Genomic DNA, 19,796 nt, shown 5'->3' with positions numbered 1-19,796 from the left:
ACAGAATATACACAATAGTGATGAAGTATTTTCTTCTCCTTGTAGGCATTAACGTTGCAACCCAACAACCTTTTAGATATTGATATTGGACAACAAGCACAAGCCATTATGGATCATATTAGAAAAGGATCTAGTTCATTCGGATGTTTAAACTTAATTCCTTCTTCATCTTAAGTGTTCATTGTTCGAAAAATCACATGCAGTATCATAGAGAAATCAAAATCAAAAGGAAATTTGGAAATTACTGCCTCTTGATAATTCAAATCTACACTTTGACGGATAAAAATCGGACTAATTTGTATCATTATTCATTTGGTGGTTTATATTTTATGCTTCAAAATTATTCTAATGTATAGAATATTTTATTGTGAAAAGAAATGTTAAGATTATTTTCATTTATATCCTGTTTATGGACTTAAATTATGTTCATGTTTTATCATTATAAACAGTTTATATGAGTTTATATGATGCATATATATGTATCGTTTGATGGAGTTTTCTATAATTATTTTTTTAGTACAATATAGTTTTGTTTTTTGTGAAAACAGAGCTGTGAATTTGTTGCATTATTGTACTGTTTGTAACAGGTCATAAAATAAAAATAAGGACCTTAAAGAGGTTAATTTGAAAGAAAGATCACAGGATGGACTCTGTATGTCTTTTCGCATGATTCGCTGATGACTTCCCCCTGTGTGCGATTGAATTTCCACAGGGGACATTGACTCTAAACATCTTATGACTCGGATTCAAATTTGACAACACTGTTTAAGAAATAATTTGATAAATTTTAATTTTTTAATATTTTTATAATTCTAGATTTTAAGACTAGAAGCACAAAGTGAAAAAATAAGAATGATAAAAATTCCAGAACGGGATATCATAGTTATTAGATTTATTGAAATATATATACAAAAAAAAACACTAAGTAAAAATTTCTGGAGGCATTTCCTGTAAATTTCTTCCTAAATAATCACAATCTTGATTTTCTGTTGCTACTTTTATTGTACTTAACTTTGGAAAGTATGGTTTAGATTTTCATTCGTTTTATCTTTTGCTGACCAAGAACTTTTTGGGAAGTTTTTGAAAAATTAAAACGATATTATTTTCACAGTAAATTAAACTCTTTTACAAGAGATGTGACCTTTCGAATTCCCTTGCACAATCGTAGGATTCCTTATCAAAAGATGCTTTGTTCTGTGTTTGCTTGCCATGGCAACAATTGTGATGTAGAAGATGAAAGTGAAAAAAAGTAAAAAAAAATTGTTGACACGGGGAGATGATTGGAAAAGCACACCTTAGCTTTGGTTTAGATCCGGGTAAATTATGTTTTGTACTAACGACATTTTACATTTTTAATCCATATAACCCGAGCACTTGTCCATTTTAATGATATATTATATTTCTTCTATTATCAAGACAGATAGTTTAGCAAATTATGGCCAATGGCCAATGGTATTTTTAAAAAAAACCCATCATATTTCAGTTAACTGTTCTTCCCTTATGCTGACGCTTTTGTAAGTTTAAATGTCTTAAAACATTAAGGTAATTTTAAAAGGAATTAGAACAATAATCATTTGTCGTAATTGTATTATTTTGCATTGCTTCTGATCGAAGAACTAGAAGCCGTTGCTAATTTGTTGTATAATTGATCATGCATTTTATTAATGTTCCGAAACGTTAAACATAAATATTCAATACATCTAACAATCAACAAGAAATGGAGTCGTCAGTTAGAATTGGATGCATTTTTCTACTTGTCGTTTTTGTCGGTAAGATTAAATATCATCATGCTTAAACCACGAAATTCTTTCTTTACTTTTATGAGATAGATATTTTTTGTTTTTTATTCGGCTTTGTTGCTTTTTCTCTTTTCATTTTTTTTTCTCATTAAATAAGGTGGTTAGATAAGTTTATATAAAATTAATCAACATAAACTAGCTTATCATGCTTAGAGATCGAATTTAAGGAGGCTGGAGGGTCAACAAATTAATCCCAAATTAACCACCAGATTTAATTTATTTTTTTAGATACGGTATCTTTAGCTGTGAACTATCATTTGACAAAGAAAAAATTCAAAGATTTTAGTTTTAAAATTTGATCAATTTCTATATCTTTATATGGAGCTCTCCTTTTAAAGGAGATTGAAATAGTCTAGAAATGGCTGCCACCCCCGAGCCTCGTTAATTTCATGATATTGTATTGAATGAATTTTAAGTAATTTTGTTTACAATTATTGGAATTTAATAACAATTTTAAAACAATGATTTTGATTAAAATGATGGTTTGATTCCTTTAAGGAGTGTGCCATGGCAAATATTGCTATTACGATGGAAATATTTGGGCATATTACTGCGAATCTCAATGCAGGTGGGTACCAAATTGAATATAGAGTCAAGGAATGATTGTTACTAATTGTGATTAAACATTCCAATGACTTGACTACTTATTTAAAACTCATTAAATGCCCAAATGTTTTGTAACGATTTTTATTGACAAGGTTATTGAACTTTTAAATGAAATTCAAGCCTTAAAGTTAAAATAAACTTATTTCTATCTTTCATCAAAAATCTATCTTGATGGCAATATACATGTACCTGTCAATTATTTTCCCCATACAATAAATATAAAAGATTTTCGCATGTATTTTATAGAATACGTTTTACAATATTACAGTGAAGGCGCCAGCGTTGTAGGTGGAGCTGTGGGCGGGGTCCTAGCCGTTGCTATAGTAATCGGAATAACAGTGTGTGTTTCAGTACACCTGAAGTTTAAGCAACATGAAAATAGAACACATCAGAATAATGGAGCAATACCACATCGCCCGAACACACTTTCCCCTCTTCATGCTCAAAATTCAAGTAAATTTTTTTCATTAATAAATAATATCAGTGCAGCTGTCCTCTTAATTTAAAGAAAAAATGTACAGCTAAACTTATAAAATGCATTGTCATGAATGATATAATTTTACGATTTGCAGACTTTTTATGGTTTTTTTGTAGGTCATGTTCCTCCTCCTCCTGCATACATGTATCAGGAACCAACTAGGGCGCATCATTCTGGTACACCTGGTCACATGTAAATTAGAGGTCATCAGGGTGTTGACAATTTAAACTTTTATATCAACTTTTCATCGGAGAATGACCACTCCTAAAAGTATTTCAATTGATTCAGTGAATCTGTATAACACTCTTTCACAAAGATTTGAAATAAAAAAAAAATCCGAATTATGATTTTAGTTTTAACAAACTTATAATTATAGTCAAAACATTGCAGAGAGCAGGAAATCTTTTTTTTTTAAGAATGAACACTTTACATTCCACTTCCACTCCATACAAAAATATGAAATAATACCTTTTATAAGGAAACATTTTAAAATATTTCATAATGGCATATATATATATATATATATATGTTTTTGTGTCTTTATATATATAACGTACAACATTTGAATATAATAGATCATAATTTTCAATAGAGTAAACGTTTTTATTACCGAGTTATATCTTTATATTAAGGACATTGACACATTATTTCTAATTCAACCATAAAGTCCATGATAGGCTAAAGAATTAATATATTCAGTCTACTTGATGAACACATAGGGTTCAAGGTGGGTGTGACCGGTCCACGGGGAATGCTTTCTCCCACTATTTACCTGATCCTTCCTCTGGAATTACCGGTCTCTCCCTGTTAAGAGAATTGTATTGTCCGATTTCTGATATCACTGTTCGCTGTCTTCATAGGAAAAGAGAACGAGTATTTCTTTGTACAATGTAATAAGAACTTTGTACCTATTATCTGAATGAAAAAAGTAAAATAATGGCTTATTGCAATATTCAAAACCAGGACTGGTCATTAACGATTCATTTGTTGACGCTTGCCGAGATTCTGCACAAATATAAAAAATCTACATAAATATACATAAACAACTAGAAAAGTTTATAACAAATGGAAAGACAAAATGTTAACAGAATTCTTTTACATTAGTTTACTAATTAATTACTAATATTAACGACGTTGGCTCCTGATATTTAAAGTCTTAAACTTTTTTGTCAAGTATATTTTTAATTTCTACAAGCATAGCCAAATTAAAAATCAAATCCAAATATGGGGGGTCAATATGCTTCTTTTGGCGATAAAGTACAATAAATATGACTTTTTTGCATCTGTGTCTTAATCAAAAAATTACATCTTACACGTTTTCCCTCCAATATTTTATCTGAATAAAACATGGAACAGAATTAACTATAAGTCTTTTTTTAAAAAAGACACTTTAAAATTGTGACTAAGAAAAAGTTTCAAATTGCTTCACATGATCAATTATTTGACCTTTCTGCACTCACAAAGTGTGATTTTTCGGCATTGAAAATTTAATAAAAAAAAGAGAATAAGTCTTTTTAAAGTCTTAAACTTATGCTGAGTTTAAGCAGATAGGTCAAATATATTCATAAAAGAACATCAAAAGTGGGGGTGTATGATGTAAATTTTTAGATATTGCAAAAAATGTGACAATTTTATGGTAAATTGGCTAAATTTTTTCCTTGACTTAATAATATTTACTATATTTGTAATAATTCGTCGAAAGAATTCATAAGAAATAATTTAATAGATATTCCAGAGCAAGCATAACACATTTCACTGCAAAAACAATTTTTTTGTGCAACCAGCACGGAAAAATAGGATAGTAAAATTTGCAGAACTGTATATAGTTCAAAAAGGAAAAAAAAAGATAATTGTCTTTTAAAAAACCTTCCGCCGCAAAACATACTTTCTGGCTTAATCCTAAGTGAATGGAATCTAATTGCGGTTTTTGCAAGATATACTTTAATTTGCATTGTAAAAACTTAAAAAATGACACAGAATTTTAGAAAAAAAGGTCTAGACCAAAATCTAGTCAAAAGCACAGGATCGAACGTACTTAAAGGAAGTTGAACCTCTAAATTTTTATGTACATGAATAACAAATACATTGCGAATCATAAGCATGGAAGATATTAAAAAATCATCTTATGCATTTCAGAAATGATAACAATAAGTGTTTAAGTGCATTGTTCTTTCCACATTGCATAAAAAAATGATCGTAAAAGTAAAAAAAAAATGACAATAAAAATAAGTCAGACTCCATTCTATGCAACCATGGATGGGACATTTGAAAATTTATAAACTTCAAAGTAGATTTCCTACTTGACATAAACGTAAAGTAAACATGCCAATGCAAATAAATTGGTATCGGTGGGTTTAAAGTACCGACAAAAAGCTCCTACGAACACTGTGATGTGTAAATCCTTCTATCAGTGAGTCATGCAGGAAGATGTACTGCTCCTAAAAGTATCACAGAAAATAGAAAAGTATAAAAGGTGTCTAAAAGGAATGAAATACCAATGGTTACTTCATATAGCACAGAGCAGACAAAGCTTTTTTTACAAAGCAGATCTGGGGAATATTTGTAAAAAAAAAAAAAAAAAAAAAAAGAAGCGGTAGAAATAATTTAGAACTGAAAATTATTTTTACTTATCTCTCTAAGAAAAAAATAAAACATGTATTCGTTCGGATAAATATAAAGTCTTGCAAAATTTGATAGAGAACATTTTCCGTTAATGAGGCATGCTTTTTGTAATACAGTGAAGGTCAAGAGAGGAAAAAAACTTACGCGTGTTTGTATAGATTTCCCGCGTTGATGTCGAAGAGAAGTTACGTATCCTTTGACGTCAATTGTATGTTCAGCAGCGCCCTCTTCCAGGAGATAATCAAGGGAGATAAATGTCCCTGTCCTTCCTATTCCTGCACTAAAATGAACTGGTGTTGTTATTGACAAAACTATTTCTATTTTCATTTCAAAGTTCTAAGACAGACGTTTTGTGGATATATTTTGAAATTATTTAAAGAAATTTTGCTCAATTTAATGAATTATTGTATTGTTAAATAACTATATTTTGTTCAAAATTTTGTTGAATACCTGCAGTGAACAACAATTGGTCCATCTGATGATGTCATTCCATTTCTTACCAAGTCCCTGAAACAGATGAGCGAAGTCAGATCTTCCGGGACGGAGTTGTCAGGCCACGTGGTGAAATGAAACTGTGTCACTCTTTTTTCCTCTTCCTGACAAAGGGCGATAATTAGATTGTAATTGAGTGAAATGTAAATTTACAATAACAAAAGAATAAAATGAAATTTATACAGAGAACCTTAGGTCAAATGCCGAAGAAGATATTGATTACTACTGAATGTAGCTTTTTTTTGGACGATACTTCTCTATTTCTATTTTTTTTTATAATGCTCAGAACGTTATAAGATCAAACATACTATGTGTATAAACAAAATGCGAGAGAAGCACAGAAATTAAAGTGAACCCATTAATCCTTTTCTCAAAATTTTCCCTGCATGCTTGAAACCGTTATTTTATTTTTTGTAAAACTTAAAATGTTATTTTTATTTTCCTTGAAATTGCATTGTTAGAAATACCTTTAACATAAAAATTAAACGGAAAAAGAAAATACCAAAGACACATATGTGGAAGTACATGTACAAGTATGTGGTCACTATCAAACTCATACAAACTCATCAATTTAATGAAATTTTATTTTCCGAAAAAATAGATTTATTGTATATATAACCTGATACTGGACAATCAAATAACGTAGTACATAATGGTTATATACATCCTCTTTGTCCAGTTTAATGGTGTATGGACCAATGTTCAGCTCAGTCTCTGGCCAGTATTTCAGACATTTCATCTGGAAAAGTGGAAAATATTCTTTATTCAAATGTAATAGATGTCAAAAAGTATCGTCAAACATTAGAAATAAGCAATGTACCAGCAATGTACCAGGTGTTATTTTAAATAACTTAAAAGTAAAAAAGGAAACATATGCCACGCGTTTAATATATAAATCATATGTCTTTTACTTAATGAGATGATTAGCTATCATCCATCAACGTTTGTAGAAATATATATGTCCTTCACCTTATCACCTTCGCACAGGTTGGTCAACATAACGATTTTTGTGGAGTTGCTCTGCCATATTACCGTCCAAAAATCTTCTAATGTCTTAGGATTGAAAGGACCTATTTACATAAAGCTAATTGATAAATCATTCATTACTCATTATCTTTAAAAATAGACCTTAAACATACATTTTTCAGAATTTGATTTTTTTTCAGTTCAATTCTTTCACAGGATCAATCACAATTAAGGGGCACTGACCCTCTGATAAGAGAGATATCTTTCAAAGTACAAAATGTGAAACTAATCATAGTTTTTTCATCAGCGTTTCCTGATTGAGACTTCTAAGTAGTCAATTCGATGAAATCAAACATATGGTGGAAACATTACCTTCTATTTCATTTGCATTTTTTCCAAATTGTTTTTTGATATTTAACAATAAAACATTTAAACCCAATTTCAAAACCTTATAAATTGAAAAAATTGTATATTTGTAAGGACCATTTTTAAAATGGGTTAATGTTTCAAGTATATAATACAGAATTTTCTTTAGTATTACAGTTTTTTTTAACATTAAATATTTAGAAGAAACTTATTGAGTCCGGATATGGCCATGCAGTTCACTATCGCATCATTGCACCATCGTGTTTTGGTTTGATAATGCGATGACGATGAAGCAATGGTGCAATAGAAATGAAGTGATCGCATGATAATGCGATGACGATGGTGCGATAGCACGATGGAGCAATAGTGCGATGTCGCGACGGTGCGATGGCGATGGTGCGAAGATACGATAATGATGAAGAGATATTCACTTTTACTCTATAGTTATATCGCAACATCACCATCGCATTATCGCGCCATCGCATCATCGTCACCAAGCTATCACTCTAAAGCTCCATCGTAACCACACCATCATTTCATCGTTATCGCACCATTGCATTATCGCCTAATCGACGTTTTAGTCGATGCTCGATGTGCGATAGTATACACTTATCCACTGGGTGTGAGTGGGATAACTCTCTTAATATCAAACCCATGACAGAGAACTATTCCCCGAGGGCTTGCCCGAGGGGAATAGTTCCTGTCAAGGGTTTGATAAAAGAGCTATCCCACTCACAACCAGTGGATAAGCGTTTTATTATACTGATGTATAATATAATTTCTGAAGTTTGAATTTGTTTTGGAGTAAGATAATTCTGCAAGAATAATCTGAAATCCTGATGATGTCACAATATTATGCTAGTGAAGTCATCATGACATCATCAGTTTAAAGATTTATCGCTGGAAATCACAATTGGCGGCAACAATTGTATGAAATTTTTTTGAGGGTGGATAGCAAAAAGTATACCCCGGGGTATAGCTTTGCTATGCGTGGGCTATAAAGGATAGCTATTTTACCTTCTGAACTTTATATAGGAAACGTTTTTACAGAAGTATAATAATGAACTATATGACCATATCCGGATTCCACAGAAAATATTTTTCCCTTACAACCCAATACTGCATTGTGATATTCTGACTTAGGAAGCAGCGCTCTATGACGTTTCCTAGCAAGATTTTAATAGGTATGATACTAGGTATTATTTTCATATACACCTCAAATTTTAAATTCAATGTTGTAATAGTGAATCGTTATTCTCTCTGTTCTCTGTCTTAAAGTATCGTCATATCATGATCTGGCATAAAAATCATTTATGAAAAAGTAAGCAGTGCATCATCCTTCAAACTATTTTTCATGAGGCTCTAATGTTATTGTCGTTCATGAAAATCAATATTCGAAATTTTAAATCCTCTTATAGCAGAGTGTCGACACCCCATAATGTCATACGTTATAATCAGGAACTATCAAGACAAATATCAACAGATTGACTAATATTCATTAATTGTTCAAAGTTGAAGCACTTAGGGAATAATAGTTATTTTTTTATAGATAAAACTTAAAATGAACCTTGTACTTTTTATAGATAAAACTCAAAATGAACCTTGTACAGCAATGTAGGCTTGTTCCCTGTTGAAACCCTTAAATAGAATACAAGTATTGAAACACCATTTATATATTATACAGTCACAACTAAAACATATAAGTACTTCCTAAGTGCCATGAATGTCTAATAAAATGTCAAACATTTAAAACTGCTTTGAAAAAATTTCCTAACAAAAGTATTTGTAATTCCTGAAATACATCTTATAAAATCATTTAATACTGACATGAATATATGATGCATTAATAAAATCATCATCTTCATTAGCTTCTGATCTGTGGATTTTTACACGATTATAGTCATCTGAAAAAAGGAATGTAGATTACACAAAATGAAATGTTCGACTCCCATAAACCGAAGGAATGGAATCTGCAATATTTATTGAAAAAATATATCCCAGTTGTGAGACTTTATTTCTTTACTTACAAGGATAGATTCCCTTGTATCGGCTCCCCTTCCTGTTCGAAGCTTTAAGTGCGTCCGAATAAGATTCCAATAAACCGTTCGGAAGGTCCTATAATTACAATTAACTGATTCATTCAATAAATTAAGGATTCGATTTGAAAATTGAATGTTTACTTTCGAAATGACACATTGGTTGATGAATACCTTACTCTATCCAAGATATTTTTTTCTTAAAAAAGGGAAAGGGAGAAAAAAAAAATTACATTACATTAGGCTGTAAAAGATTCTGTAATTCTTGACTGAATGTTAAACTTCAAATGACATTCTGTTTCTGAGCAAAGCCCTGTAATTGATTTTAGTGATTGCTTTTAAATACTCTTTGTCGAAAATGTGTTTTTAAAAATTTTAAATACTGATCGAAATGACGATAAGTATTTCGTAAAGAAAGTATAAATAGACTGATATGTATTTTGCAACGTACATCAAATTCTCTCTCTAGTATACCACTGCATTTTTTTTCTGGTAATTCCCTTATAAATTGTTCTAAAGATACCCTCTGTGACATCAGATTAGAGTATTCTACGACAACGACTTCCTCTTCTACGTAATCAGCCTCGTTTTGAGGAATCTCCTCTAGCTCTGACTCGTTTGTTGACTCTGATCTCTGAAGATTTACGGCTAAGCCATTTTCTTCTTCATTGTTAGACTTTGCTTTCTTCAGCCTATATTCAATATGTTGAAAAATAATCCAACAAAGCATTGCTTAAAATGAAATAAATACATTGATATTAAAATTAATTTTGCCAATTTGGAACCTGATAACTAATAATTAATTATCATTTTAATTGTTTAACCAGTATGGTCTGATTTAAAGTGAAAATATTTCTTAAATTATCAATTATGAATTACATACAATGCCAATTTTATGATGGTAAGTGTGCGATGTATATTTCAATAAATGACTCAAATACAAAGATAATTCTGGAAACCACAAATATATGCAGAGAATAAATCAATTTAATTTTTCACGACGACAAAAAATTAAAATGTGTAAGTAATCAAGAATAAAAAATATTAACTGTTTTTTCTTGTTCATTAAAATACAATATTGAATTGAGTTTATAAAATTGAAAAGTTGTTAAATTTTGAGAAAATCAAGAAATACATACTTTGATACGTGGAGAAAAATGATGACCAGGAGTGATAAAACAACCAACGCACTCAGAAACACCAAGAGGATTGTGAATCTATTTGGATTTTTCTCATCTTTCTCTTCTAAATAGAAACGCGTCTGTACCTTACATGCCCCGTGTTTATAAAAACAAATGATTTAACAATTAAAGCAAACTAGGTCCAGCACACATATTGACTCGTTAAAAATTAAAATTGAAGCACAAAATAATATTTGTGAAAAGTTAAGTGCCCCAAACTATAAAAATATCTTGAGAAATCATTAGCTACATGCATAATTTTTTTTAATAAAGAGTACATAAAAGAAAAGTTTACCTATTTGCGCAAGCAAAAGAAATGTATATTGGTATACCATGCTCTGGTATATATTTCATATGTATTTCAAACACAGGGAAGTTTACAAGAGGGGTCGACTAATTATATATTACAAATATGTATTCTTTCCTCTATATGACAGTAGTATATATTGTATTATTTAATACACAGTATATTTGAATAAATATAAATACCTTTAAGGTCATCCATTAGATCAGCACTAGTCTTTTTCTGATCGGAATTGGAACTGCTTACATCTTCAATTCTATTGTCTATAGAAAAAATATACCTATAACATGTATAATAGCTTATCAAGTAAAATGATGAAGACTGGTTGCAATGGAATATGAAGATAACAAACAATAATCACGCTCAAACATGTCTATTGGAATCGGAGCAAACACGGAACTCTAAATACATCATAGGTCAGGCGCCACGTCGCCTTAAATTCTTTGTCATAATGGGGCAAACAGAAAAAATATATCTAAACAATTGAATGTGAATGATGTCCAAACACTTTGTATGAAAATGGCGATGGATTGTATTTGCTATAAGGATATCGTATCCACTATAGTCTTTTGATAGCCTTTCGTCCTATCTGTTAATAGCTTCTTATCATTAGTACATGTAGAAGACTTGCAGACTTTTAATTCTTTAGTAGAATTTGAACTAAAATTGACTTTTCTTTATCATTAGTATGTAAGCAAGACAAGATTGACCATTTCTTATTTAGTATACTACATATGTAAATAAAAAGATGTAAACTGAACTGCTAAAAAGACGCCAAAACAGAAAATGTGCAAGAAAGAACAAGAGAAATTACGGTTTGATTCGATATTTTTTTTCATCAACCTACAATCTGTAGACATTTGAAGTTCACAGTTTTTTCCATGATATCCATCACTACAGTTATTACATCTTCCGGTCACTTGATCACATGTTTTAATGCACGTTGTCGGACATCGATGTTGACAAAAATCTCCAAAGAAAGATCCAAAGCAATGATTGCACACACCTGATATAGGACGACAAGAAACACACGCCTTTCTGCACTTAGCACAATTTATTCCATAATGGTAGGCAGGACAAACTACAATACATTTTTATCAAAACTGGCACTTTGTAGCACACTATGAAGTGCATTGATAAATTCTAGTGGTCATGCTGTATTGAATATTATTCATGAAATCCATTACTCAATATTTCAAATGATATTTTTACATGTGAATTTGAATCAGAAATTGTTTTAAAAAGAAGCGCTTGTAAGAAAAGAAAGTTGAATTGCTGAATGAAATTTAAAAATGGTGTTATTCATATCCGATAATTGCAACATTCGAAATACCTATAGGATGTACTTCAAACAGTGTAATTGGTCCTTCATCCTTCCTTTTTATTACCATTGTGTTCCCTATCATTTCTCTTTCACATTCTACGATATACTGGTATTTTGTAGATGGGTTTCGTAAATCAAATTCTCGGCAGAGAGTCGATTCATTCGGAAGGAGCTGCTTTTTAGCTGTTATATGCAATTCGTAATCTCCTAATTAAATGTAGATTCGAAAGTGAACCATGTAATAGTTTCAAGTAATTCCTTTAGGATTTCTGAAATTTTACTCTAAATGAACTATTTCTATAAAATACCTCCTCTCAAAGAAATAAGTATCCATTTAATCCCATATGTATTTTCCATTATCATAAACCATATTGCATTTACTGTTTCCTTTGTTACAACGTACGAGTCTAGATTGCCATCAAATGCATCCTTCCCGTTTAGATCAACAGACTGGTTTTTTAATGGAACCATTTGAAAGGTTTTGAAATCTAGTCGCGAAGAAAAACAGAACATAATATTATGCAGGTCTAATAAATTCCCTTGGAAAGTAAAAAAAATGAAAACATTAATTTATCAAAGTCACAAAATTTACTTTTTATCTAAATAAAAAAGAAATTCGAAAAATTCTTACCTAATGCTTTGACTTCGTTAATTTGCATAGCACCATAATCTAATTTCTTTATGATGATTTTATTTCCAAGCACATTTCCGGAGGGATGGCAAGTTACAATTTCAGTCTTAGGGATTGTATTGCACATTCTCTCAATCTGTTTACAATTTCGATTTTCGGATGTGTCTAATTGTATATAGATGCCATATCTGCCTTTAAAAAACAAACACCAGCTAAATGTTTACACAGGAAAAAAATTAATAAAGTATTTACTGTAAATCACTTTTTATTCGCGAGAACTTTATTTTAGCGTAATTACGCGAGACGGTATGTTCGCGAAAATGTCATTTTCGCGTATAATAGAATTCCTTAAGATTATATAGAGCAATGACAACAATTCGTGAAAATTTTGTCTCGCTAATGAAGATTCAATGACTATCTCGCGAAAATAAGGTGTCGCGAAAATTAAGTGATCTACAGTAATTTCGAACATACACACATGTTTATAAACCGTTATACAATGTTAAATGTCTTTGAGAGTTTTTATATTCCAAGAATCAAAATACATGTACCACAACTAATGCTGAGGAAAATCCAAAAGATTTGATGAACTCTATCAAGTGTCATTGACCACGTCTGGTTTTTGCCGTCCAGAGTCAGAGAATATGTCTCCATGTCACCATCACAAGCATTATTTGCAGAATGTAGTCCATTTGTGGAAGACTGCTGTGCTTCACATCTTTGACTCTCAACTTCTAAACAATCTCCGAAATACAACTTTTCAAATGATTTTACATATAGAATTATCTTAGTAATTTCTTTTATCTTAAAAAGTATGATTTGATGCATGTGCATTTACTAAATGTATGATTTCTAGTATATTTATACTTAATGTTAATTGTTTGATAATTAAAACTAGAAGAGATTAAAGACCTACCATGTATTATATTTACAAAAAGTAACACATTGCAGTAGTAAGTCCATAGAATGAAAAGCCTTGACGCTGTTACATGTAGCATCATTCACAGGCATCAATAAAAATACATGTAAAGGGTTTTCTCTGATAAAATGAAATTCTAGCGGAAATGTTTCCGTGTCTGGACTTAATATAAAAAAAAAATTAATGCTTTGTCTCTGTTTTGCAAATACAGCAATATATATGCAAAAGCCGGAAGAAAATGACCACGATACAAATCAGATTTGTTATTATATATATTTCAGGTACACCATGTATATTCTAATACGTACGTGTAGGACTCCAAAGTGCGATATTATAACCGTTGAAATTGTCTGGAGGTGGGGGGGGGGGGTGGGGTGGGGTTGATATTCCTTTAAAAAATCCCATATTTGTTAAATGGGATTCAGATCCGGAAATTTGACAGTACATCATCACGCAGATGCCTTTTGGTCAATATCCTTGAGCGTTTAGCACGAAAGTGCACCACTTTAAGGATGATTCAGACTGCTTGAGATGATATAAGACTGACACGAGCACCGATTTCTTATCATTTTCATACGATTGAAATTGATTGTTTTCATGTTTCTTAGAATGTTTCAGGACATTTTACCACTCTTTTAATCTGGTGTGACGGGAAACCTTGGCCTCAGACGAAGATCAACATCATTTCCTTTTTGGTTAAATTTTGTCCAAAACTTTCAAAATGGGATAAACTGGCGATGAAAATGACGTATAGCCTATAGAAAAATGTGTTTAAATGGGTTTTGATACGGGTTGTTAATTTTTAACAGTAATATCAAGGATAATTAAAGCTAAAATAAAAGTTAGTAAAACGTGATGCAATGATGATCCAGATATCAACATCTCAATGGCTCTCCCTTCTTTCTCAATGGCTATTTTGCAAATTAGTGTGTTTTACTGAAACCAGTTTATAAAATGTGCTAATGATCACAAAAAGATGCTAATTACACAAAACACGTGCCGCAAAATACAGATTTATTGTTTCTAAGCTTCGTCATGGAACATTGGTTTTCATCAGTGATATTTGATTTTCTTTCAACTATTGTTGAGAAGATTCATTTGTTGCAATAATTTGAAAATATCATATCATTCTATAAAGTAGTTTTTTACTAAATACATTTATTAGAATGAACATTTAGAAGTTTAGTTAAGTGTATATTTCCAAGATTTCGTAACTGAATAAGTGTTACTTTAACAAGTTTCCTCATAAAAAGTTAAAGTACCTATTTTTGTGCAAAATACCAAAGGTGGAAATTTATTGTTTTATTCAGTTGTAAATCAGTATCATGACCAATCTCTAATATCTTATCCTTTGTACGGATTTTTCAACATCGATGGTTTAGATCTTGCCAAAGTCCAATGGTCTGCACCAAACTCTGATGGTTTTAAACATCAAGGTCCGATGGTGCGGAAAATAATTAACATTTGTGACGTCATATATAGTACTACAGCGCCAAATTTTAATGGTACCACATGCAACGATCTTAGATAAATACAAATAATTATGCGAGGAAAACTCTTATTTCTCGGTTGGGTGCGAAACTAAACCTAATCTGTCAAAAAGTGTGTAAGAATTGTTACCGAAATAGACTCGGGTAGTTGCAAGACGAACCCTCATCAGTTGCATAGTGTGCGAGAACTAACCCTAAACTTCTCTGGTTGGTTAAAAGTTATCCCATATCCAGTTTAATGATGTGCAAATACTAACCCTAATCAGTCAAGTAGTGTACGAGGACTTAAATAAAAAAAAAATCTCTATTGGATGTAAAATCGTTAAAATTGTATGCTAGGACAAATGCAGAAATGATTGATTTTTAAGAACAGCAACGTCTAGGATTAAAGTCGGAATACATCAACGTTGATTGTTTCAGCGCAGCATTGAGCCGACTAAGGCATGTCCATCCATTGCACTTTCACGCAGGGTGTCTCATAGGAAAGGAGCCATCGGAATTTGGCGTGATCATCGGAATTTGATCTCCCGATCGACATCAACGCATCGGGCTTTGATGCAGGCCATCGGGTTTTGGCGAGATCATCGGACTTTGGAGTCTTACACACATGAAATATACAATAGAATTTTTTTTTTATAGTCCACTTATTATTCTCGTTTTTTGAAATATCGATATATATGATGTACCGTAAATAGGCAATTTTTTATACTGATGTATTTAAGCAAATTTTGGTCAAAATGCTTTTGTTTGATTGTTGCGTTTCAAAATATTACGATTTATCATTGGCCCAAAAATTAAAAAGGGCTTAAAATTTCCATAACAAAATAATAGTTTCGCATTTACATACCATAAATAACGCAATCCATGTACATAAATTACATTCCGCATATGTATGTAGATGCAATATTTAACTGTGCCAAGGTTTAATAATCAGATAGAAACATTTTATAAATAATCTAAATTGTCGTTATATTGTTGTCAAATTGAAAAGCGGATTTAAAGTTCAAAATATATATATTTTAAGTCCAAAAAATATTTTCAGAAATACAATTTAGAATAAATGTCGTAGATGAAACGTACTGAATTTACAAAGAATATTCTTAGATTGACTCACATACAAACTCACTTATATCTGATCTTTGACAACTCTGCCACTTATGTACTGTCCAGCCAGTTAACGTTAGGATAGTGAATTGCATGATAGGGGAAATCTGCATGTTTGACATGAATTTAAGGGGTACCGACCCCCTGATAAGACAGATAAATTTCAAAGTACAAAATATAAATACTACTCATAGTTTCCTTTATCAGAGAGTCCTGATTGAGACCTCTGAGTATTCAATTCGATGAAATGTAACATACGATGGAACCATTACTTTGTATTTCTTTAGTGAAGGATATGGAGATAACGAACAGTTTCAATATCAAAGTTCATAAAACAATACAAAACAGGAGCAGAGCAAACAAAACATCAGAGGTGGGTTTAGGTGCCATAGAGGATTAAGCATCCCCTGCCAACCGGACATTCAAATGCCTTTTGGTTTTTCGGGATATTGAAAATATTCAAAACTGACATATGATTTTGTAGAATTTATTCCTTCGGAAGGAATTATAAGTACAAGTTGGATTACCACTTGTAAAATTAAATCCAAGTTCTTCTAAAATACAATTTTTATAATGAGCGTTACAAACAAAGAAAATGTCGTTACCTGCTTTGTCAGCAAGGACCAGTACGTACTGATCATCTAATCTATCGAATTTCCCCCCCCCCTTCTGGATTATTGAATGCAGAAGGATAGACGGTTTTCATTTTGCCCCTCAACTTTTTAATTCGCGATTTCGATCTGATAGCATTCTGATGCCATTGTGACATTGTGTCAGCGTCATTCCTTTTCATATCTGGCCCATCGTCTGGTGTACTCTTAAACAGAATCCATAATATTTATGAAATTCTGACACCAGTTGAAGGACCTGGGTTCCCTATATTTAGGACCTTTTAAAATAAGTTATCTACGGTCGTCATTATTGACTATATTTACGTCACCTGTAATAAAGTGTCCAGCAGGATTATCGTTATAGGGCGAAGAAGAACATGAACACAATGGTCGATTATGTTTCAGATACTCGATATCCAGGCCATGTAAAATTTTACTGTAATTGAAAAATTTGGAAGCAATGGTCGATGTATTTTTGTAGGAATACAAGGTGTAGTCTTTAACTTGAAATATGAACTTGAAATATGGTGGTATACAAGACTGGACTCTTTTGTGATTAAGAATATTACTTATATTTACCGCGTCAATTCCTTTAGCTAATTTCTTCCTCATTTTTATTATATTTAACAATAAAACATTTAAATCCAACTTCAAAAGCCTTATAAATTGAATAATAATTGATAAAATTATCAGAGTTTCCTAATTAAGACCTCTGAGTAGTCAATTTGATGAAATTAAACATATGATGGAAACATTACCTTCTATTTGTTTGCGAATTTTTCCCCAAATCGTTTTATTATATCTTACAATAAAACATTTAAATCCAACTTTAAAAGCCTTATAAATTGAAAAAAATGTATTTTTTTAAGGACCATTTTAAAAATGGTTTAATGTTTAAAGTACTTAATACAGAATTTTATTAGTATGATATTTTTTTAACACGAACAATGTTTCGAAGAACGATAACCCCTCCTCACGGATGTATTTTTTTCTTACAACCACTTACTGTAAGTCGTTTTAATTCCACGGTGTTAAAATTTCACGATATCTTATAAAATAACATTTGCGATTGTTTTAATTTCACACTGCAAGAAATTAATTCAAAATTTCTTATAAGCATTTAAACGCTTTAAAAACTTATAATAAAATACACAATGGGTTTAATTTCGCGGAAAATTAATATATCGCAAACATAGCGAAATTAAAACCATCGTGAATATTTGCCAATCTTCAGTATAACATTGTGATTTTCAGACTTAGAAAGCATGCTTCATGATGTTTATTTTTATAGGTATGATACTAAGTATTATTTTCATATACACCACATATTTTAATTTTAATGCTGTGATAATAAATCATTACTCTTCCTGTTCTCTGTGTTGAAATATCATGATCTGACATAAAAATCATTTCTCACAGCATTAAATTTAAGAATAGGCAGCGCTTCATACTATTTTCCTGTGGCTCTAATGTTATTGTTGTTCATGAAAATCAAAATCAGAAATTTTAAATTTTCTTAGTGAAATTTATAGCAGAGGGTCGGGACACCTTAAGCACTGATATTAGGTAGAGCTTAGTTATTGATACGAATACAACTAATGATAAAGGATCACTTCATTATAAATAGGGAGCTGATCTATAGGACCCGGCTTGGATTTTTCTCTACAAAAAGCTTGTTGTTTTCCGTTCTGATCAATGGCATTAGGCTGAATACATATAACAATTTGTTTTTCTTTAATATTTATTTCAGTGAGTAGAGGTAGGAGGAATGCTTTCATTGATTTTCTGAGTTTGATATCTCCAAATGTAATAGATATTTTCTTTACTTCTCCTTGTGCATAATGGCGATGTCTACTGTCTCCGAAATTCAATTTCTTATATCTAAGCTATTTATCTGTTGATATAATAAAACATGCCATTAATGTGTGCAAATTATATAGGCCTGAATGAGATCCAAGGAAAAGAGTTACTAATATATGTAGCCAAAATCAATGTGATTAAATTCTAAGGAATATATACAATTGAAAAACATCGCGCCTCAATGCTGCCATGAATACCTGTATCGAGTAATACAATGTGAGTTATTCTTGTCCTCGGTGAAAGTGTACTTATATGAAGTTTGTTCCGTCTGACTGACAACTGTACTTTGGATGGTTACGATTTGATAGTCCTCTCTTTAGTGTTTCTTATATCAAGAATGGACATGCATAAAGGATAGATAATTAAAGGAAAATACACAAGTTTATAAAAAAAAATCAAAATAGTCTTTGAAAAGGCAAAAATTTAAAACTTTAAAAGTGTGGTGCCAGGTGGATTCGAACCCCCGACTTCAAAAATAAATTATCCATGGTGTAAAAGTCAGCGTATATATCAACTGAGCTATTCATGGTATAAGACTTAATAGTATAAATTTTAAGCAGATTATCAAAATCATGTTTCCTTAATTTTTTTTAGTTTTTTTTGTGAATTTCGACCCTAGGGCAGGGGTGCCCCTAAAAACAATCCTATCTTAAATTATTCCTTACAACCCAACCTATCAAAATATCACAATTGTAATTAGGGGCAGGTCTGCCCTAAAGGACTTCTAGGCCAAAATTCATGCAGATATCAATGCTTTAACAGACAAAATGGTGATTCGGCTAACTTTGGAGGTTTATTGTAAAGTTGAAAATAATAAATTTTAGGTATAGAATACAAATTTGAAAAATTTAGTTATATATACGGTAAAAAAAAAAAAAAAAAAAAAAAAAAAAAAAAACATAAAAAGATCAATTTTTGAATGTCACTTTTTCCGGGAAATTCTTCTCTCCTATAAGTCAATTCTTTTGTCATAGTAAATACATTCTTCTACAATACTGCATTCGATA

At 31.1% G+C, this 19,796-nt stretch overlaps 2 protein-coding genes and 1 long non-coding RNA gene across 3 annotated transcripts; 1 reads left to right on the top strand and 2 right to left on the bottom strand.

Annotated features, from left to right (window-relative positions):
• The first annotated feature begins 1,573 nt into the window (after positions 1–1,573).
• On the top strand, positions 1,574–3,230 carry LOC134240097 (uncharacterized). The gene is made up of 4 exons (XM_062722198.1): positions 1,574–1,769; positions 2,298–2,367; positions 2,674–2,858; positions 3,000–3,230. The coding sequence occupies exons 1-4, from the start codon at positions 1,718–1,720 to the stop codon at positions 3,077–3,079; spliced, it is 387 nt and encodes a 128-aa protein (XP_062578182.1). The 5' UTR covers positions 1,574–1,717; the 3' UTR covers positions 3,080–3,230.
• Positions 3,231–6,960: 3,730 nt separating this feature from the next.
• On the bottom strand, positions 6,961–9,233 carry LOC134240093 (uncharacterized). The gene is made up of 3 exons (XR_009986357.1): positions 9,157–9,233; positions 8,931–8,967; positions 6,961–7,067 (listed from the first exon to the last, which is right to left on the bottom strand). It is a non-coding gene; the product is annotated as an uncharacterized LOC134240093 (long non-coding RNA).
• Positions 9,234–9,348: 115 nt separating this feature from the next.
• On the bottom strand, positions 9,349–11,925 carry LOC134240102 (uncharacterized). The gene is made up of 5 exons (XM_062722203.1): positions 11,698–11,925; positions 11,036–11,113; positions 10,505–10,610; positions 9,817–10,057; positions 9,349–9,444 (listed from the first exon to the last, which is right to left on the bottom strand). Exons 1-5 carry the CDS (start codon positions 11,708–11,710, stop codon positions 9,349–9,351), a joined length of 534 nt encoding a protein of 177 aa, XP_062578187.1. The 5' UTR covers positions 11,711–11,925.
• Positions 11,926–19,796: the final 7,871 nt, after the last annotated feature.

The sequence above is a fragment of the Saccostrea cucullata genome, unplaced genomic scaffold, assembly GCF_032062105.1.
Source record: "Saccostrea cucullata isolate Sc308-1 unplaced genomic scaffold, CSIRO_AGI_Scuc_v1 ctg4179, whole genome shotgun sequence".
Taxonomy (NCBI): Eukaryota; Metazoa; Mollusca; class Bivalvia; order Ostreida; family Ostreidae; genus Saccostrea; species Saccostrea cuccullata.
Note: the sequence above shows the minus strand (reverse complement) of the source record. Positions and strands in the feature narration are given on the sequence as shown.